This window comes from Engystomops pustulosus, chromosome 2 (genome assembly GCF_040894005.1).
Source record: "Engystomops pustulosus chromosome 2, aEngPut4.maternal, whole genome shotgun sequence".
Taxonomy (NCBI): Eukaryota; Metazoa; Chordata; class Amphibia; order Anura; family Leptodactylidae; genus Engystomops; species Engystomops pustulosus.
The window spans coordinates 220,480,160-220,503,353 of NC_092412.1; the positions used below are offsets into that span (position 1 = coordinate 220,480,160).

General features: G+C 39.3%; 1 protein-coding gene across 1 annotated transcript in view; it reads left to right on the plus strand.

Moving 5' to 3' along the window:
* WSCD1 (WSC domain containing 1) overlaps positions 1-22,532 on the plus strand; it is a 156,372-nt gene extending 133,840 nt beyond the window's left edge. The window contains exons 6-9 of the mRNA XM_072138212.1: positions 10,152-10,329; positions 20,748-20,912; positions 20,996-21,196; positions 21,787-22,532. Of these exons, the coding sequence (XP_071994313.1) occupies positions 10,152-10,329; positions 20,748-20,912; positions 20,996-21,196; positions 21,787-22,139 (897 nt within the window). The 3' untranslated portion in view covers positions 22,140-22,532. The remainder of the gene's footprint in view (positions 1-10,151; positions 10,330-20,747; positions 20,913-20,995; positions 21,197-21,786) is intronic.
* Positions 22,533-23,194: the final 662 nt, after the last annotated feature.

The following is a 23,194-nucleotide window of genomic DNA, read 5'->3' on the forward strand; positions in this document are numbered from 1 at the left end:
TGGATTTTATATAACCTCTACAAGAAAACTAGTTCAAATTGTAGTTGAAATCTACATCAGCCGAGAACTAGCATTAATTTCAGCTCTGCACAAAGTGTTTGCTTTAATACATTGCCCCATGTTTATTTTAGATAGATTTTTTTTTTATATCCAGCTTATCAAATCTCAACAGCAGAATTTTTTGTGAATAAAAGTGTCAGGATTCTTGGGCAGTCAACCCCCTGGACCACCGCGGACAATGACACATACAGATACCTGGGACTGAAGTCTAAGTGGCACCTGGTTTTTACCGGGCTGATCTTGCTGCAGCATGGTACCACCATGTCGTTCCACAGGTGCGACTTGACTGCGGTGGCAGCCAAGGTTGTGGTACAAAATCAGCAAGCAATCTCGTGGTCGGGGACAGGCAGATGGTTAAGGCAGGCGGCAACGGTTCAGGGTCTGGGATGGAGCAGGAGGTCAGGGCAGGCAGTGGAGGAGAGTAAACGGGAACAGGTCTCGGTTCACAACGGGGAGTCCAATCACAAGCACTAGGCACAGGACAAAGCTTTCTCTACGGCATATAGCACAGAGATTCGTCAGGGAATGCTGGGAGACACCGGGTTTTATCCATTTCCTGAAAAGGGCCAGCACCAATTAGCCTGTGCATGGCCACCGCACGGGAATGAGGAATGAGGAGAGGTAAGACAGAGTGGAGAGGCACTGGGGCACACCGAGGATCACGGGTGAACCCGCGACCCGAGATGTGGGTCGTGGGAGCACCTGCGACAAAAAGAATGAAACATTAAAGGGTAGCCCAAGAATTTTTGAGCTTGATCCTATCACTTACCTCCAAAGGGTTTGTCCCACAATAGTAAATACTGATTTAATTAGATAATCCCTTTAAGACTTCATTCAACATTGTAGATAGTTTGGATAGTTTTGAAACCTTTGAAAACTTTCACGAAGAGCTCTTATGAAGAGATTAAAACCATACTCGAGGTTGTGGACCTTAAAATATTAGTTTTTTAAGTTTACGTAATATAAGGCAAAACACTATTATCAGGATCTAAAGTGACAAATATTTTAAAATGTCTATATCAATGAGAAGTACCTGAGAAGTACCTTCAAAATTAGGGAATCTTGAAGCTAGTAGTGTCAATTGTACTCTCTGATCAAGGTGTAGTAGCAATATCCCAAATCTAGAGCTTAAAACAATTACACTGTAAAAATGTTTCCACTTCTACTGGGATTCTCTACTGAAAACCTACCAATCACTAACATAAGGTTCCTGAACCTACCATTTCCGCTTATTGCAGGAATCCAGTTGGTAGGATGTGGGAAAAAAAGTGGTGGTCATACATGCTTGTTTCTGCTCAATCTAAAGGACAATGAAGATAGTGGAGCATAAAATTAATGGCATACTCTAGAAGTGTAATTAAATCAATCTAAGTTTTTGTTACATATGTTTTTCTTTTTCTTTTTCCAAGTTATTTTAAATATTTCTGGGGAAATAGTACATTTTCATGATCCTTTAACAAAGCTTTAGAAACCGAATAACTGACTTATTTTTGTGTAGTCAAAATGTGCTCAAACCCCCCCAAAAATCCTCCAAAACTAAGCTTTGAAAAGTATTAATCCCAAGGATACTACTGGCACACTAAATAATATTACATGGAATTTAGGAAAATGAAGTTCCCACATAGTGAAAGTGAACTGTGACTGAAGAACTGTTGTTCAGAACTGTACTCTATAATTATTAGAAATAGAAAATTTTGAGAGATATACATTTGATATGCCTCATGCATAAAGGTTTCCGACAGGGTTCCTATCTCATTTTTAAGATACACCAGCAAATCTTGAAAGTCTAATTGAAATCTCAAGGTTGTCACCAGAGATGTGAGAATTATCCAGTTTATCCTCGGCGGATCAGTCTGATTCGTGTGTCAGTGGGATTTCCGTGGTGCACATTTGATCACAGCACTCGGGAACATGAAAGTCAGATTACCTGGTGCCCATGCCTATGAATAATGATAAACTTAATATGAGCAGGGCAAACAGTCAAGCTGGTTTAAAGATGTCCGCCCCAGGACTATTTCCATTCTTATTCGGGAAAAAAATTATCAATATCTTCACACAGTTCAGTGTAGGAGTTATGATGTTTGCTGGGAGCCCTTGATCAATGTAAAACTAAAAAAAAAAAACATAAATGCTGCAGTGCAGTGGTCTGGTTCATCCATATATTGTCGAAAAAATGTTATGAAGAATGAAGAAAAAGGTTTTGAGTTTACATTAATCCCTTCCCATAAACAGGACTCATACATACTGTGATAGCTACTGATTCCTTTGATTTGCTATATGAGGTCTCCTTCTTAGCAGCATCAGTCAGTAGTTATAACAAGGCCATATTTTATCATACACATTTACAGATTAAAAAAATAAATAAAACAGTGGTGTGTAAACCTGATAAAGGGGCAAGTCCTACCCCAAAACCTGTAGTTCTGCAAAGTAATTACACTGACTACTCTACATCCAGGATACATTTGGAGATTTTACGTTGACAGTGCGTATTTGCAAGATACTCAAAATTTCCTTTCAGCTATGGCTAACTCTAGATATTTGTAATCTCCTCAGCTAAGCACGCATTGGGGCAGATTTATCAAGTGCTGGTGCTCCATGTGGCAGACATAACAAGAGGCTGCAGTCCTGGTGTAAAATTTTTCTATAGCGTGCGTCTTGATCTCCCGCAGGATACAGCTAGTGCACAGGCAGAGGGTGTCCCCGCTTCACGCACTCCACTCCACGCTCAAATGGGGTAGAGGGGGAATTAGTCACAATTCCAATTGCAGAGTTGAGAATTACAACTAAGTCACTTCTTGTATGCTGGTATTCAGGTGTAAAAGCCATGATAATCCCCCATTAACTGTTCTCTCTGGCTAAAACATTAGCAATATAAATCTAAAATAAATCTTCTAACTTTTTTCTGTATGTTCGGAATTCTAAATTGTAGCACAAAAAATCCAAAAATCTACATTAATATTTAGAGATGGAGAAGAATTCTTAAAACTAATCTGGAATCATTGCCACACTACAAATTAATATTACAATAAACCAAGCTTTTTCTTCTGCCCAGATGTGGTGCACTGGTATTGCAGATACATTGATGATATATTGATGGTGTGGAGAGGCAATGGGGCAGATTTACTTACCCGGCCCATTCGCGATCCAGCGGCGCGTTCTCTGCGCTGGATTCGGGTCCGGCCGGGATTCATCAAGGTAGTTCCTCCGCCGTCCACCAGGTGCGCTGCGCTGAAAATCATCTGAACGCACCGGAATACACCGAGCTGGACCAAGTGAAGGTAAGTGCAATTTTCGCAACACATTTTCGGTTTTTAAATGCGGCAGTTTTTCCGAATACATCGGGTTTTCGCTCGGCCACGCCCCCCGATTTCCGTTGCGCGCATGCCGGCGCCGATGCGCCACATTCCGATCGCGTGCGCCAAAATCCCGGGGCAATTCAGGTACAATCGGCGCAAAACGGAAATATTCGGGTAACACGTCGGGAAAACGCGAATCAGGCCCTTAGTAAATTACCCCCATAGTGTCTGCTGTACCAGTATTCCTGGAATATATTAATCACTGCTGGATCTACAGATTACTATATCCTCAGATTCATGCAGTATGGTGTTCTTAGACCTCAAATTGAATGTAACCATTAAGGGGATTGTTTCTACCTGCACCCATAAAAAGGAGACTGCTGGGAATACCATTTTGCATGCCTAGACATTGAAAGAAGACTATATAAAAGAAGATATCCACAATAGATGTTAAAAAGAGCAGAACATGTAGTATCTCTGAAAGATCATAGAAATATATGCTTAGAAGAAGAAAGAAACTAATCTGTAGGAATAGAGAGTGAGATGATACACCATGTGTAGTGTTACAGTTTTCCAAACAGTTTAAAAACATCAAACAAATCATTTACAAGTGTTAACCAATTTCCATGGAAGATGAGTGTTTTAGTCCAGATTTCATCAGGAGGTTGTAAAATTATTGCTAAAAACCAACTATAGGCAATCCTATATCTCCAAGTCTATTTAAGTCTAGAGATAAGGTAGGACGTACCTGGTTACACCATAAAGGTTTTTTCTATGCGGTACATATCCATGCAAGACGTTGGCTTTGTAAAACCAGCTAAGAATTTTTCCAACTCAGAGAACAATTGTTTGACATCAAGAGTTTCAATAACTGTAACAGTGATTACGTTGTCTATATTTTTAGATGCTCCTACTGCAAAATCTATGTAGGATGTACAGTTACAAAATTCAAACAATGGTTTTTGGAAAATATTTGAGATATACAGAATTGGTGTAAATGAGTGTTTTACAACAGCAATACAAAAAGGAAATCTCTGTCAGGAGCCACTTGATATTTTATAGAATGCCATCAGGGTAACATTGGTTCGATAGAGGATTTAGCCATTGAACAGATTCATCCACTTATAAGAGCAGGTGATAGGTCCACAATCCTTCAGAATTGGGAGGCTTTTTGGATCTTGAAGTTAAATTCAAGAACCCCCGTTGGCATGACTTAAGGAACAACTTAATGTTCCATTATTCATAAAGCTTTAGAGCCCTATTGATAATATGTGTAGTTTCTGTACATTTTTTACAATGCACACAACATATACTAGATATATTTACTTTACACTACACATGAGTATCCCTTTCAAAAAGGTGTGCTGCCATTAATAATTTTACAATAATGACTCATGGTTTCGGATATGAGCATGGATTTAGATACAGTTTTCTGTAATATATATATATCTATGGTCAGATATTATACTAGTAGCAATCTATGTTGAAATAGGACAAATATAGGGCAAACAATATTAGATACATAATAACAATAATGCACCCTGTGGATGGCTCTGTTGTTTTCTTTCAGGATTGGTCTCTTTCCCCTCTACACGTCCGCCGAGATTTTTCTGTCTGGTACGCATGTGGGAGTACTTGTTTGGCTCGTTCCATTCATTCACATCTGTAGTGCAATATTTTTTTACCATTGGACACATTTCTTCATTATTTCATTAAATTTATGTTTAGTAGCTAGTATAGAGCAAGTAAAGAGAGGACCGCTAATTTAGGTTTGTGTTTACAAAGGGGGCAAGTAAAAAAAACTGTGGCATAACATTTTTCTCTTAAATGATGAAAGAGACTAATTTTTGCTTTATTTAATGTAATCACCAATAATACACAAACAACAAAGATTGCTATCCCTTTAATAAACAATTCTGTGTAATCCAAGGCCAATGCATAACCCAGTCCCAAAGATGCAAAATCCCCTATGCACTAATTGTGCTGGTTGATTCTACTGGTGAAAGAGGAAGGCCACTCTATGTTAGTTATTAGACATAAGCTGTATTATTCTTTACTCCCAATATTTCCCCAGAAACCAAGTGCAAGCACAATCTTTGTCTTGGCCAAGAAAAGCTTCATGGATCAAAAATGTTATTAAAATAATTTTTCAAAATGACTGTAAGGCAGGACAGTGGTCACAGACCTTCTGTTGTGTATTCCGCATTGTATTTATACCTTGTTAAAATCAAATTACACAATGTTTTCTTTCTCTCCGCACTGCAATAGCTGATATTCTCTAATGCCTACTTCAAGGAAAAGAAGTTATCAGTGTGAAACTAGGTGATGTGAAACATTGTAATGTTTCTCTTGTGGGATTTTTGGTAATTAAGCTTGCAGTCTTTTTATCTATTGTTCCTTTTTTAGACAATTAGGAATATAAATTACAGACACTTAATGAATATATACTGATTGCCATTAAATTTCTCAGACTGCTTTCCCGAACTGCTGTGTGGCAGATACTGATTATAGTGAACATCAGCCTGTTGCTTGCAGAAACTTTGTATATATACAGAGCCGGATTATAGGGGTAAGCTCTAGAGGCCCGTGCCCAAGGGCCCCCGCCACTTTAATTAATAGGGGGCCCCACCTGCAAAGTCTGACAGTCAGCTCACAGCTGTGAGCTAACTGACTCTGGGAATTATGCCACAGCGCCGCATGTGCACCTACCTTAAAGTGAGAACGTGCCCATTGAGCCGTAATCAATCATTTTCTGCATGCATCATGCTTTTCAGGAGTTGTACTCCATGCAGAGGAACACCCGATTGGCTGAACTGATTTCCAGCCAAGTCTTAGCCAATCAGTGCTGCATTTATTTCCTTGCATCTCACTCTGCCTAATCGGTAAGAGGCGGAGAGAACTCTCTGGGAAACAGTAGAGCTTGAGACTGGTGTGGTGACTAGGACTAGTAGTCAGAACTACTGCCACTGTGCCAGGCTAACAGCACTGCCAGTGTACCAGCCATGCATGTAAGTAGGAGAACATTTCGAGGTGTCTGGGCTCCATCTGTGGCGTCTCCCACCAGATGTTGCACCTAGGGGCCTCCAACTACCTTAATCCGGCCCATATATATATAATGACCCCTAGTTACAGACAGACCTCTCTGTCCCATGTGACCTCTGGTGAAGCTCTCTGGATGTATTACTTTAGTCTGTAAATTGTCTGCAATGAAGCTTTATTGATAATCCTTGTTCCAATAACAGCACAAAATTTTGAAAATCCAATTATCACAAAATAAATTTAGTTTTGATTTACAATTATAGAATATACCTGTTCCTTCTCGCATACAAATTCAAGTTAAGCTCACTTATCTTGTAACGCTGGGACTGCCTGTCTATATATTATTTAGTCTTTATTTGAATCATGTACTTTTCATACTGTAAATGTGAGTTTAGAAAGACTGTCTAGTCTTTAGATGTCTTTAGGGATCTGACTTGTCTTTATACAGGGATGCTCTTCACAGAACATGGAGGGATGTAAAAGAGTCTTGGTTTCAGGAGACCTAAATATAGGTAATTTTTATAAGAATAAAACTTAGGCAACCAATTAAATGTTTCCCTTTTTTAAAGAGGACCTGTCACCCTGTCAAACCCACAAAATGTGCCCCCCATACTCCCCAGCCCCTTTCTCCCCAGACAGTTTTTAAAAAAATTTATTTGTGGTAAATTGCTTAAAAGCGATCCAACCTCTTACTAAATAAGAGGTCGGATTCTCCTATCTTGTGCCCGGGCCTTATTCATTAGGGGGCCGGCCAACACACCCCCTCCACTTCCCCTGTCTGCGGAGACCAGTAGGAGAAGCTGGCAGCATCACATGTATTGCGTAATGGCTGCCGGCTCTCCGAGATTCGGCATTGCATATAAGCCTGGTGCGGCCGCAGCTGCTGTTAGTGCAGCGTGGTCACCCCAGGAATGAATAGGAGAAAGTCTGTGGCCGCAGACGCTGTAAGTGCGGTGCGGCCGCATCTCGTAGAGCCGGCAGCGACTACGCAATACATGCGATGCTGCCGGCTTCTCCTACAGGTCTCCGCAGACAGGGGGCGTGGAGGGGGTGTGTCGGCCGGCCAGGGCACAAGACAGGAAAATCCTACCTCTTATTTAGTAAGAGGTCGGATCGCTTTAAAGCAATTTACCACAAATACATTTTTATAAAATTGTCTGGGGAGAAAGGGGCTGGGTTGAGGAGTATGGGGGGGCACATTTTGTGGGCATCCTCCAGGGGTATAACTTGACTAGGGTGCAGAGGGTGTGGTCACACCCATGGGGCTTAGGGGGGCCCATAAGGTGTCAATTTCCCATATGAGAAGACTATTACTATAAACCATACATTATAATTGGAGGCGTGGCACAGACTTTACACTGGGGCGCATCAGCTTCAAATTACACCACTGTATTCTCCTTATGAAAGTTTGTTACCTGGGATTCTAAGGTGTAATCACAGATTTATCCATTACTACAATGCTGTACATAAAAGGGGTGAAATATGTGAAATCCTCTCCAAATCTTCAACAAAATGAACATGCAGTGTCACACTTTTATATACTTACATTGTGGCTTTTACCTGTATAAATCTAAGGTGATAATGACAATCAATCTAAACATGATTTTTGTGTGCTCTGTAAACTTTTTTTCTTTCTTTTTTGATCTCAAAGTAAACTGTAAGTTTTACAGAAGCACAACACTGTAAATGTATATGATTAAACCGTGATTGAACTAAAGAGTCAGAGGTTAGAGGGTATTAAAAAGATCTAGAACACATCATTTAAAGCATTTCATTTTCTAATTCAACCTTAAATGGGGTTTCCCTTGAATATGGACAGCCTGCAAGGGGATTGGACAGGGTAAAAACAACCAAGAACACATACTTACCCCAACTAGGCTCCAGGTTACCACGCCACTCTCCGGTTTTAAGCAACTGTACAACTAGAGGTTTCAGGATGATCATGGGACCCACTTTATCCAGCTAGAGGCCTCCTTTGACCAGGGGCAATAAAGTGAAGTCCCCTGCAAAATGGACGTGATGTTTAGTGTACCAGGAGGTCATCCATTAGATGAAGCTGGCCCTATGACCTCATGCTCAAAACCGTAAGTACCAGAGCAATGCAGGAACCAGGAGTCAGAGCAGAGTAAGTTTTTTTCTTTCTAACTTTGGCCTCCCTTTAAAATGATATTAATGGCCACCATTACCCTTATTTTGGGTGCTTCTTTGATTGATTTGATAAGATCATAACTCTCAGGCTTGATACCAGCTGCTGGTGATTGGAAAGAGATTTCTTCATTTGCATCAATTACATATGTCGACATATATCACAGGATACATCCCCGTGAAATGATAAATGCTTTTATAAGGGTATATAAGGAATAAATTCTGCTTCTTGTCACATTCTATCGGAAGTAAAATGTCTTATTTCAATCTAGTTGGAAACAGGTCTGAACTTGCTCAGATCTTACTCTCCAAAGAATCATTTACACACCTCTACATTCTGACTGTGAAATTTAAGTAAGAGAAGGTCACACTATTAAAATGGGATTCTACGGAGACATAGAGCAAGACATTTCTGCATATTAATGTGCAGCAAACAATGCTCTGCCTATTAACAGCTCAGTGTGATTGTATGAAAGATGTACAAGTTATGGAGATCCGTCATCTCGCTCTGTAGGATCTCTCACCAATTCTTTGCACAGATTTGAACAGACTTACAAATATATTCTCAATGTCCTGCATCTCCCCAGTCCTATATTTGTCTTACCCCTTGCTGGTGTTGTAAATAAAGTAAATATGGGAAAATGGCTCATCTGATTCTTCTATGTGACTTTATATAAACATTACATTATTTATTACAGAAGATCTAAACCTAGAAATGAATGCTATAAGAAATATTGTTGGCCATACTGTTTGTAAGTCTGCAGCATTTCTGAAGGATTCTCAAATAAAGGGGGAATACATAAATGTTTTGCAGGTTTCAACAGTGCAGAGCTCAACAACACTAGTGCTGTGCCAGATTCACCATTGTGATGATCAATCTGTTGCAGCTTAAGACTGTCAGGTTCTATATTTAGACCTGCTTTTAGCTGGTGTAAGCAGTATGATACAATGGGGCACTCTCGCCTTGTTTTTTTTGGTGTATAGACTATTTTCTCTCTGACCACCCCCAGTTTTCCCGAGACCACGTCCCCATTTTTTGACTATTCGCAATGTGTCGGAGAGCATTTTAGACAGTTTTTTGGTGCAAATCTGGCACAGTTGATTCCCCCAATGCATAAATCCTGTACAGAGCTGACATTCTAAGGCTAAAGGCACACAAATGTGTGGTCACCCTCGCCGTAACCAGGCGAGCATGCTCCTGGGTGCAGGTGAGCTGAGAGGTGAGTGATCCTCAACCCTCCGCTTTCCATAGAAGCCAAGTGGCCACCGCTCTGAAATGGAAAAATCTAGGATATGTCCCATATTTTGCACAACCGTCTGGCTAGGTCACAATGCAGTGATTGCTCATCACACCAACAATGGGTGCCATGGACCTCCATAACGGTCATATGCATGAGGATAAATTGAGGTTAAAGATGAACTAAGGAGGCAAGGCATAGCTCATGGAGTGAGGCTTAACCCCTTGCCATCGATAAATTATGCACATTTCCTCCAACATCAATCAAACCTTCTATCATGTGGACATTGTAAGACATACCTGGGTACCTGTTCATTGGGTTTAATTTAAACATTTCTTATTTAATCATGTCTAATTATTCTGTCTCCTTATAGGAATACCCATTAGCAATTACCCAATGGCCGGAATGCTTCTGTGGCTACCCTACAGTTCAGTTTAACCTTTATGATCGCCTGGATGACTCTCTTTGTTCTGGATCCTTGAATGACAGTAGTGGATCAGAAGTCCTGCGGGAGGAGAATTACTATTCAGTCTACCAAACTCCCATGCAAGGTAAGGATGCAAAAATGTAGGTCTTTAGTCTTTCCAGGCCAGTGCCAATCATTGTAGCAGAAGCAAACATTGGAATAATATAAGGTGACTTGTTTTATGAGAGGAGCCTCAGTGTGCTTTGGCTTGGAAATGTTTAGAAATTCTGACCAAAAGGTTAATGCAAACATTAAGTTAATCATAAAACTTCAACTTTGCCATAAAATCTAGTAATAAAGATGACACGGCTGAAGGATAATAATTGAACATTTGATTTATTTTCACTAGTCTCTTGTAACTAAATTTAGTATCTCCTTCCGACCTTGCATAGGAAAAGCTGATGTTCCAATGGCCTCATTATGAATAAAAATGTGTTCAGTGACAGCTGAAATTGGTGTCCATTTTTATATTTTGCTATTACAAAATATTGGGTTATTTTTATATTATAAAATATTTTTATTCTCAACCGATTATTTCTCACGGTAGTTGAGAATTTTGTGTTGGCACTTACAGACCCCTCGGCTCACATTTGCACCGGTTTTCTGACTGACTTTGCACTAGAAAGAAAATGCGAACTGCTTGTACATGTATTTTTAAAGTGTCTGGGCCAGTTTTGTGTCGCAGCTGCACTGTGTCCAACAGGACAGAAAAAGTGTGCAACTAAAGGGGGGTGGTACACCTTAGTCAGAGATTGCACCACATTTATTACTGACGTGCTCCACAATTCTGCAGCATGAACAAAGAGCACCAAAAAAAAAAAGGTGCACACTTCCCAAGCAGCATAGGGGGCACTTGATTCATGAAGACCGTGCAAGAGTTTTGATGTACACTCCACAGGCCAACTGGACTCATTTTGATAAATGTGGGCCATTGTCATTCAAAATAGGGTGCCAGTATCTCCGAGGTACCTGCCACAGTGTCCCAGGTGCACTGCAGTGTATGATCATGGCTTTGAGGGTACTTTGATATAATTTTTTTGACTGAGCATGTCCATAGAAAAGGTCCTCAATATCAGAATGGTTGGAGTATATTAACTTAAACCCCCCCACATATAAACTGCTCTTTATGAAGAGAGAATAACAGAGGGAGCAGATAGTTCAGTGATCAAACCATGATACTGAAGATCAATGTAAGCTAAGCTGCCGTGACTTGGTTCAGCCGCTAGTCAGATCACAGAGCTATCTGCCATCAACTCATTCTGTGTTAAATACCTCATCTTTTGGGGTGCTGGGCCCCTACTAATGTTTACTGACATAAGCCTATCATCTTGGCTGGATACGTCTATACAAATTTTTCAAGACAATACCGTTTAATCATATACCATGAACGTGTGTGGCTAAACTTTGTATATCTTCCTACCAACATAGAGCTGCTATTTTATCTAATTTTTAGGATGCAGCTAAAAGACATTGTAATTTTAGATTCCTGCTGTTGTCCATTTTATAAGACCAAGGACGCTGACAGTTTTACAGCAGTCTAGACACAGAGCTTATTGGTTGCCTATGGAGTACAGTAAACAGCTGCTGACAGCTATAGCTGGTGATGAATTGGCAACCACAGGAATTTATAATGTCCACAGATAACAGTAGTGTCAGAAAGCTTCATTTACTGACATACAAGATGTGTTTATTAAAAGAGAAATATTATGAGATGAATTAAAAAGGATTAAGGTAATTTTATATTTAATTAATATTTAGTCAATTGATATGTTATTTTGGCAACTTTAATCCCTTGGTGACTTCTGCCATACATTTACAGTATTTACTACCTACTATGTATAAAACGTTACGCACCATGTGTGTATGGGGTCCGCAGAGTAGGTGTCATATTGCACCTGACACTTTGAACAAGAGATTCGGTAACTCAGAGGTACAAACGAGTTTCCATGGCAGCTGAGGATCTAATGAAGCAGTCACGTCCAGAATTACAGTTTCTGGGCACCTATTAGACAGAGGAAGAGGCTAATAGGATGTCTGTCAGTTTTACCTTGACAGTCATAATGTCACGCAATGTGGAGGTATTGCAGTGTAGTATATTTAAAAAAAATCATGATATCGCTTGGTTCAGGTTCACTGAAAAAGGTAAAAAAAAAATACATGATAAACATTTTAAAATATTAAGAAAAGGAAAAAAATACAAAAACCCCTTTCCGCTATTGAGAAATGCTTTATTGCACTGCTCATACTTTTTCATTGAGGTTGATGCAATGGTACATTAATATATGTTATTTATGTAATTAATTGAATACCAACGGAAAAAACAGAATTTCCTTGATGTTTTTTGTTAACTTTCTCTTACCTTATTGTATTAAAAAGTTAACAGAAAGTACTGTATTTTTTGGACTATAAGGCGCACAAAAAATCCTTTGATTTTCTCAGAAATCAAAGGTGCGCCTTATAGTCCAGTGCGCCTTATATATGCATCGTACTTACAGACAACAGCTGCCTTGAACGGTTCACATGTCTGTCACCTGCTGGTCATTCATCCTTATAATCAGGTGCGCCTTATAGTCCAGTGCGCCTTATATATGAACCTAGACATTTTAGCAGGCATTTATTGATGGTGCGCCTTATACTCCGGTGCGCCTTATAGTCCGAAAAATACTGTAGCACCTATCCCAGTTACCAAGGTTAAGTTAAAGTAGTCCACAAAAAAAAAACTCCCCATCAACTTAACCAATAATTTTTTTATCACTCGTATTTAATACAACATTTGTAATCCAAATGTGTTCAAAATGTGTGCCATTAAAATACAAGTTGTCCTGCAAAAAAACCACTCATGAAAAATTAAAGAATAATTATTGTTGGTATTCACTAGTAACTGCCATAACTGCAGTATTACAGTATATGGTAGAAGCTATCAGACCCCCAAGGGTACCTTAAGAGAAATGGTAAAAAAATAAAAAGAAATCATTGTGTAAATTCTATTAAAACATATTAATACCTGTATAAATTTGGTATAGCCCTGATTGTACCAACCCAAGGAATAAAGAGGAGGTGTCATTTAGAATTAAAAGCTAAAGGCATAAATACAGAGCCCACAAGCAAATGGTGCAAATGCCCATTTTTCCACATTTAGACATTTTCCCTGCTTCCCAGTAATATTAAAAATGGGATCACTGAAAACATAATCTCATCTCATCCCACAAAAATGAGACCATACATAGATGTATACGCTGTAGTATGAAAAATTTATTGGCATGAGAACATGGCGAAATGAAGACATTTTTTTTTGTACAAAAGGTTTTTATTTTGTAAACTCTATTAAAACATTATAATACCGATATAAATTTGGTATACCCCTAATTGTACCAACCTAAGCAATAAAGAGGAGGTGTCATTTAGAATTAAAAGCTAAAGGCAAAAATACAGAGCCCACAAAAAAATGGTGAAAATGACCATTTTTCAACATTTAGAATTTTTTCCTGCTTCCCAGTAATATTAAATAGCGTCAATGGAAAGTACAATTTGTTACACAGAAAACAAGCCCCCATACCGCTCTGTACAAGGAATTTATAAGAAGCTACTTTCTACAGTGGAAAAGTAACCTGATCTGAGTCAAACCGCTCCAAACCAAACTCATGTGACCTGGTCCTATGCAGTGAAAAAGGGGCTTCAGATTAGTGGCATCAAGAGTTGTGAATAGGTGGTCTATGTTATGCCATCATGACCTTGTTCTACTTTGAGGTTGAAAATGACTACGGTTACTCCATATTAAGCTTGCTCCATGGACTTTGGAACACAGCTATGCTTTCATCCTCACATCAAAAGTATTGATTTGTTAAATAATGGCTAGATGACACATTATCTCCTCCATGTTTCCTGCAGATGAAATACTCATGCACTGACACAAGTCAGAGCCTCCCCTGTGAAGCTACAGTATTTAATAATTCATGCATCCTTAGGCATGGCTGCTTGTTCTCTGAATTATCATATGAGTTCAGTTGAGCCGGAGCTGGATTTCTGTTCCTGTGGGGAAAAGAATGAATTTGCTAATAAACAATCGGAATGGGTCACAGGTCTCTTGTTATTATAACATGATGAAACATAAAAATGTGCTTCGTGTTTGGAAATGATGTGTTGATGACCCTGATGAAGCAGTCCATCCCCTGAATTTATTCCTCTCCATAGATGACAAAATGATGAAAAAATATCTAGTGCACATATAACAGGAGCTTGTAATTCCTGCTCTGTCTGAACACTTCTGTCACGCGGATGGCTAACTAGATGGAAGTCATAATTGAAAGCAAATATTTAATTTGTTTTCCATTCAAGGATGAAAAAAAGTACATATGCCCAAAAATATCAATGAACAAATATTAAAGTCTGAAAAGACAGCGCAAATGGAGATGCGGACTCTTGGTCGGATCAATAATGTGATTTATCATTATGCAGTTAAGTAACTAGATGAGTGCTCCTGAATGTGCTCCTCTTCCCTTTAATCCAACTGCAGTGATCCGTGTGCAAGACCCACAGAGTTCCTAAATGTTTTCATGTTTTGTAGTGTCTAATATTAACTTGGCACTTAACATGTTAAATACAAATAAAATGAATGTTATATAAGCTATTATATTTCATTTTAACATTTCTTAAAGGGAACCTGTCATCAGTAATGATGATTGCACCCAATTCGGGTTCCTGGGTTTGTTCGAGTTTAGTGTTCGGCTGAATGCTAATCAATAGCACCACGATACTGACATCTTTGCCCGCATGTAAGTGATACTACCTGGGATTGGTGACATCACCGATAGCAATTTTTAATCAGGATATCCATTTAAATGGGTCAACATCCATTAATCTGTGTTGTAAAAGGTCAACACTCAGTGAATAAGGTGCCAGAAATGATCATTGCTGTTACCAATGAGCGGTCGACCGAACCCCAAACTTGAACACAGACTTGCCTCAATCCGCAATATTCAGTGTGATGCCGGTGTCTTTACCCTCGACATTGGTCCTAGCACCAGTGGTGATAATGAGTAGCCACTGGCAAGTTCACCGGCGGCATTTAATAGGTTACCATCCGTTATTCAGTTTTTTTAAAGGAAAAACGAATACAGACTTTTAGTCAAGGTTCAGCCAAACCCACCGGACCCAAATGCCATTGGGTCTGCTCATCACTAGTCATCAGGTTTTGACAACCTTATGGCAAGTTACTATAGCTTGCAACATCCATAAACCAAACAAGTTTTTCTCAACAAAAGTCTTCTGAGTTCTACAATAAAGAAAAATATATGTGGGTCATTGTAGATTCTTGCCAAATAAATGTAATTTAAAGATGTTATATTAATTACATATTATAATATATATTATTTTTAAACATCTGAGGAGGGTAGACACCGAACGACACACCAATAAACAGTTTGGCCCAGCATAACACAGATAATAGAGTCAGAAGTAGTTGGCTGAACGCCTCCACAACAGCCATAGAGATACTTACCTCATACTTACCTTACCGCTTAAGTTGCATGGAAGCCTATGGACATTATGAGGAATCTGCCACCACAGCTTCCTCTCTAGGGGTTGGAGAAGTAAAGCAGAGATTTGCTGTAGGGGGTCACTTTTACATTAGCATTGGTACTGTTCCTGTATAATTTATATGCAGGAGTAATGGCAGGTTTAGTTCATCCTCCCCAAATGATAATTTGGAGAAGGTTTACCTACCAGGGCAGGGAATCTCCATTCCAAGAATAGGTGACCCAGGTATATAGACCTTTGACTGTTACTGTAGATGAGACCCCACTGTTCATCCCTTCTACGAACAAGAAGGACATTTAGACTTGAACAGACACTTTGCCATTCCATGGGTCACCACTTGAACTTATTTGCTTGCTCGCTATAATAATATCCAGTCGATTAAATCCAGATTGTAACAAGGTTGAAGGAAATGCAAAAGTCTGTCAACCTCAAAATGTTATAGTTCTGCTGTCTTGCTCCAGGGAAAGGGAAAAGGAAACTAAAAAGACAAATGAAATAAAATCAACGTAAAGTTTCTGGCATATTATTTAATCCTTATTCCAGATTCTTTCAGTGTCAGTTTATACATGATATTTCTGTAAAACTTGTCTGGTGCTATTAAAGTTAAAGAAAATGTCTTTAGAATAATGAAGTCTACCAAGCTAGTAAAACAGTTTTTTCTGGCCCAGTTGGCAACTAAGTATGGACCACCATGCTTGACAAAGATCGCAATGCGATCGAAGCGTTGATTGATTGGAATAAAGCACTCTATTTCAGTCCTCGTGCTGTGTTGCGGTCTTCTTTGCTATTATTGGATCCATAAAGAACCCCTGATCGGGGCTGACAGACTGCAGGCACCCTCCACAACCATCAGTCTCTCTTTGACCTTGGCTACTGCTGTCTTCTGTATGTATGTATGTAGGGACCACCATTATTATCTTCTGTCACTAAAAACAAAGTCTAATGGACTTAAAATTTCTAGGTCCATATTTTTAATGACTTTTGTTAGTGTCTGACTGTGCCACGGTGAGGTTTCCATTATTTGAGATGGGAAAAATAGTGCTGCATTTTCTGTCCAATTTTCCTTTCAAATAACGAAAACATTAACTTACCATATATTTTTGAGTATAAGCTGACCCTAATATAAGCCAAGGCTCCTAATTTTACCACAACGACTGGGAAAACCTATTGACTTGAGTATAGGCCTAAGGTGGGAAAAGCATTGATCACAGCCTCCCCCAAGTTTATAGCTATTCAGCCCTCTGCCTCCAGTTTAAAGTCAGCTAGTGCATTGCCCCCAGTGTATGGCCAGCCCCCTGCCACCAAATATATAGCCAACCTGCCCTCAGTATATAGCCAGGCAGCTTGCCCGCCGATATATAGCCAGCCTCCCCCCAGTATATAGCCAGGAGAGCTGCTTAGTGATGATAGCATAAAATATAGTAAAGGAGGCATTCTGAGGTCGTGAGTGCTTGACTTCATAAGAAAATTCTCAACCACTGTGACTTAATACTGCTAAAGTTGTAGTCACTTCAAAGTTGATTTTCTGGATGATGCTTCCATGAAAAATACATGATCTGGAAGGAGTTAAGTTACATGACATTCAGTAGAAATTCAACTTTGAATCCATTCTTGCACCATACTGACAACTGTCTGCAGGTTCTGCAAAGCCTAGAAAGTGCCCTACCATTTTCAGCAGTAATTCCTCCTGTCCCACTCTAATTTCTTTGGGACTTAGACATTATTTTATTCTTAGTGAAGCTGCTAAACCTGCCATGATCTTAGAAGAAGACCTGGGCAGGGATTGTAGTTGAGCATCAGCTTGCTTCCTTTGTTTGGCACAAAAATTAATTTTCTATAATCTGATACCTCCATGAACAATGTTTCTGCTAAAAGACTCCATTACATATGTTAGTTTCAAAAGGGATCTTACCCAGGCAAAGGAAAATGCACCTCTACTGCCACCTATAGGCAACTACAATCTAGAGAACTCTGAATCAGCCAAATCCACCTTGTAATATAACAATTCAACTCTTGACCTATTTATAAAGTATATGAATGCTGATTCTTTTCCCCTTTGTGTCTTTGCTTACTAATTTTTGATCAAAAACTGATAAGTTGTTTTTAAATTAAACGGCTAATTATTAGCATTTAGGTAATGTAGTAAAATCAAAGTACCGTATTTTCCGGACTATAAGGCGCACTTAAAAGCATTGGATTTCCGTGGAAATCCAAAGTGCGCCTTATAGTCCGGTGCGCCCTATGTATGGCGCTGGGCACAGGGCAGCGGACCATACTTACATAGGTCCCCGCTACCGGAGATCTCCAGCGGGAGAGCTGCTGTCTCCGGTAGCGGGGACCTATGTAAGTATGGTCCGCTGCCCTCCTCCACCTCCCCCTCACCTTCCCCGCTCACCTTCCCCGCGTTCCCCGTCGCGTCTCGTCGCCGCGTCACGTCGGGTCTCCGCCACGCCCCCGGACCTCCGCCACGCCCCCGGCCGCCGGACCCCGCGCCTTATAGTCCGATGCGCCTTATATATGTAATTATTACATATATAAGGCGCATCGGACTAATGCGCCTTATAGTCCGGTGCGCCCTATAGGGCAAAAAATACGGTAAAGTTGTAAAGCCATGTTCATGGCCTACAGTGATCGCCCTGGCTCTCCTGAATCCTATGCCTGAAGAATTAGAGCCTAATTGTGATATGAAACTACATAAACATGAATATATATGCTGCTTCTTATTTATAGAAGGCTGAAAGAGGATGTCAGCTGTGTGCATAACCCACAGCAAACACTGAAAAATGACGCACAGAATTCAGGATTGAGTTTGTTTTTCACCATCTGCATTATTCTGTTTCATTTTTATCAGAACATTGATGGATGGAAAAGAGTATGTTCACAAGATCACTTATATAGGTATTCTGGATGCACCATAGTCACCATTACCCTACTACATTATTATCAGGATTACAGATGCTGTCCAGTATATGGACCTATCACCAGATTTACAACTGTGTCAATCTGGGGAATAGCCTGCCTCAGGCGCTGGTCACAGCAGGGACAGCAGAGAGCTTCAAGAAGGGTCCAGATGCCTTTTTACACCTAAATAACATTGATGGTTATATTATATAGAATTGTTTCCCCTAAATCCCTTCCTCATCCAATCCCTTCCCTTCCTTGGTTGAACTGATGGACATGCGTCTTTTTTCAACCTTATAAACTAAAATACTATGAAATCCAGTCGACTATCTGCAGACAACTATTTTGGGGTACTGCATCCTCCTCTGTGAAGAGTAGAGTACTGGTTGTCTATATTAAGGGCAAGGTAGGAAATATCCATGTTACACAACTATATATATATACAGGCGGTCCCCTACTTAAGAACACCAGACTTACAGACGACCCCTAGTTACAAACGGCCCCTGGATGTTGGTAATTTACTCTACTTTAGCATGAGACTACAATAAACAGCTGTAACACTTATCAAACGTGTCTGCAATCAAGCTTTATTGTTAATCCTGATTCTTATGACAACCCAACTCTTTACAATCCAATAGAGACCAAAAAAAATCTGTCTGGGGTTACAATTATAAAATATACAGTTCCAACTTACATACAAATTCAACTTAAAAACAAACCTACAGAAACTATTGTGTACGTAACCCGGGGACTGTCTGTGTGTATATATATATATATATATATATATATATATATATATATATATATATACATATGGGAAATATCCATGTTACACAATCAGATGGAGAAATAAAAGATCATCGTGGAATCTTCCATTCTCAATCTAAAGTGGCTGGTGAGATTTTTCTTTGGAATGGCATTTAATGATTTATTGATGGTTTAGAGCACTAGATTTTTTTTGTGGAAATCTCCATGATACTAACTATATACATATAGGAAATATCCATATTACACAGCTTTACAAAAGAGTATTGCCTGGAAATGCTTTTTCCCCACAATTTGAACTATTTATTGATATTTTAGCACGGACACAACTACCAGTGAAGCAGACATAGCAGCCTGCAACGTTTCATTTAGCTTGTGCAAGGACTTTTTGCATTATTCTTAAACTACTGTATAGTGTCATGGTGTGCATTATACCTGTAGTGTAGCTGTTGGTACTAAACATTTCTTAGCAGATTATCAATTTATTGTGACATTTATATATTTAACATATGATATAACTGTGTGCATTATTCCTGTACTTTTGATGTCAGAATCTTTATTATACCTATACTGTTACATCATAGTTTATAACCTCTGTACTGTGCCCCAGCATGACTGTGTGCATTGCTCCTCTACTGTAACATCACTATGACATTTCCTGTACTGTGACATCACTGTTATTAGTGTGACACCATCACAATGCTGATCTCTGTAATGTGACATTACTTTGTGTTTTATTCCTGTATAATGACATCACTGTGTATATTATCCATATGCTGTTACATCATTATCTAAACCTTTTTAAATTTACTGTAGTTGGGAAAGTGTCATGTTACCTGGAGCCCACAGTCACTTGTTACACCCCTGTAACTTTATTACAGCCCTCCAGTGTTGAGTCGCTTAAAGACAAATCTTTAATGCTAAACAATGTTAAAGGTGTTTTGTCATCAACTATAATTATCCCCAATGCAATATGCAATTGTAGGGTGTCTTGTTTATTAGACCTCCCCACAATAGGCAAAACAGAGACCGAACATAAAACGGTGCTCTATATGGAGCAAAAAAGGGGAACTTATGATGCCACATTCTGCCGAGTGTGGGAGGTCCAACAGCCAAGCACGCCCCCCTCCACAACCTAGCCGGCCAATCTCCAACCCTGTTGATAGTGAATACATATAGTTAATGACACAATCCCTTTTATAATAAAGGGACTGTTTTTGATGTACATTAACAAAGTGCACACACCATAAAAAAAATGCCTGTTTTTTATTAGATTTTTCTTTTCTTCTCATTCTTTCTAAGATACTCGTTGTACTACAAGAAGGTTCTTACCTGCAAAGTCCAGAGTGTTTGTAGCTTTGTCAAGCTTTCCCGGAGCAGGCAATACATGGGTGAGGCATCTTATAGAGCATGCCACAGGATACTACACTGGAAGCTACTACTTTGATGGAACCTTGTTCAATAAAGGTAGATGCTGGAGCTTCTTCTATAGATTTGTAGGTAATGCTGTCTTTTTTGTTGTCGTTGACAAGCTCTATTTGTGTTCTCAGGCTTTAAAGGGGAAAAAGATCACTGGAGGAGTGGAAGAACAATATGTGTAAAGACTCATGAAAGTGGCAAAAGGGAGATTGAAATGTATGATTCATCCATTCTACTAATTCGGAACCCTTACAAGGCGTTAATGGCCGAATTCAACAGAAAGTGTGCAGGACATCTAGGATACGCAACAGAGAGACACTGGAAAAGTAAAGGTGAGATACAGATATAATTAGAGACAAAGTTTATTATTGATTGTTTTGGATCTAAATTAAAACTTTCATATTATGTTGTGCCCTTAGTCCCTATTTAGTCTTTTTTGTCCCCATGGTGACAGACTACACAGAAACTCAGCGTAGTCTGGTCTTGCATACTTTTTATCTTCCATTCTCACCTTTCTTACCATTGAATGTACATTAGGAAATCAAACTAATCAACTGGGTCTGACTGCAGATCTCTACTTTAATAAAATAAATAAATTACAAGCAGTCCTCGGGTTACATATAAGATAGGGTCTATAGGTTTGTTCTTAAGTTGAATTTGTATGCAAGTCGAAACTGTATATTTTATATTTGTAGATCCAGACAAAAAAAAAATTTGCCCCAGTGACAATCAGTATCAAAATTTTTATTGCTGTCAGGGGCTATAGTAAAGCATCCAGAGAGCTTAACCAGAGGTCACAGTGGGCAGAGGGGTCCGTCTTTAACTAGGCGTCGTCTGTAAGTTGGGTGTCCTTAAGTAGTGATAAAAAAAATATTAACAATGCAAATACAGTATCTAAATCTAAACTTTTTTTCCCACTTAGAATGGCCAGAATTTGTAAACAGCTATGCATCATGGTGGGCTTCCCATGCCCTAGATTGGCTGCAGTATGGCAAGAAACTTCTCGTGGTTCATTATGAAGACTTAAAAAAGGACCTTATTGGAAAGCTGAGAGAAATGGTGTCCTTTCTTAATGCGCCAGTGAATGAGGATCGTCTCCTTTGTGTGGAGAACAACAAAGATGGGAATTTTAAGCGAGTAGGCTCGAGCCAGACAGTCATGGATCCATTTACTCAAGACATGAAGAATACAATTGATGGATATATCAGGACGGTAGATAAAGCACTTAGGGCCAGAAACTTAACAGGCTTACCAGAGGAATATATGCCAAGATGATATCTGGAAAACAAGCATTCTCTCGTATTTGTAAGACTTTACACACTACTGACAGCTGCAAAATCTCTCCACTGTTCTGTGTGCTTCTAAGAAAACTCAATGTTGAAATAGAAACAGAGTGAAGAATGGTAGAGAGCTGGCCTCAAACAAAGGCTGAAGCTATTAGCATCTTTCTATGTATGTTCCTCCACTGTAATGATGGCTGGGAGATGTACACTTGTACACTGTGTTTCTGGACCTGGTTCCTTTGTTGATGTGTGCTGCCTTTTAGCAATACCTTTCAGGAGTAGTTTCCAATGTTGCAGAGCCAGAACCTGCAATGTGTCAGAATTTCCTTCTGTACAAAAAAATGAATAAAGGTTGGGAGCAGAAAAGGGCATATTTTCATTAAAACATGGCTTACGTGTAGTTTTTCCAAGGCACAGAAAATTGAGTTGGGGGGTCACAGTTGAGAGGTTGAGCAGCATTCTATATTTTCCTGATCAGCAGAGAGTTAAGCTGATATATATGTTTTTTCGCAGTGTAAGGAAGAAGTGAACAAACAATACAAAGACTGAAAAGACTAGAAAACGAGAAGCCATAACTATAAATTATTTACACAAGCCCACAAATAAAAGGGCATAGCAAGAGATAGATTGTATGCAGAACTAAGAAGGCAATGTTGTAGACTGTGGAAAAGGAATTATAAAGAAGAATCGGGGGATAAAGAAGCAGAAGGAAGAAGACTGCTAATATGGAATAAACATCCAAGAAGTACAATACATAGAAAATAAAGGATAAAAAAGAGAAGTTTGTTTTTCATGTTACACACTAGTTTATTAAAATTGTCCTTATCATTGAAAGGGAATTTGCAACCTACAGAAAGGTCTTTAGCGGATGATTGGAAAAGGAGTAACCTGGCATCTATGCCCATCAGCTGGTTTCAACCAGTAGTATACAACTGAGAGACAAAATTTATTAAAAATATAAAACATTTTTTATGGAAAGCAGCACATAAAGGGGTATTCCGGGAATATGAACATCTGATACAAAATCACGTTATTCTATAGATAAAT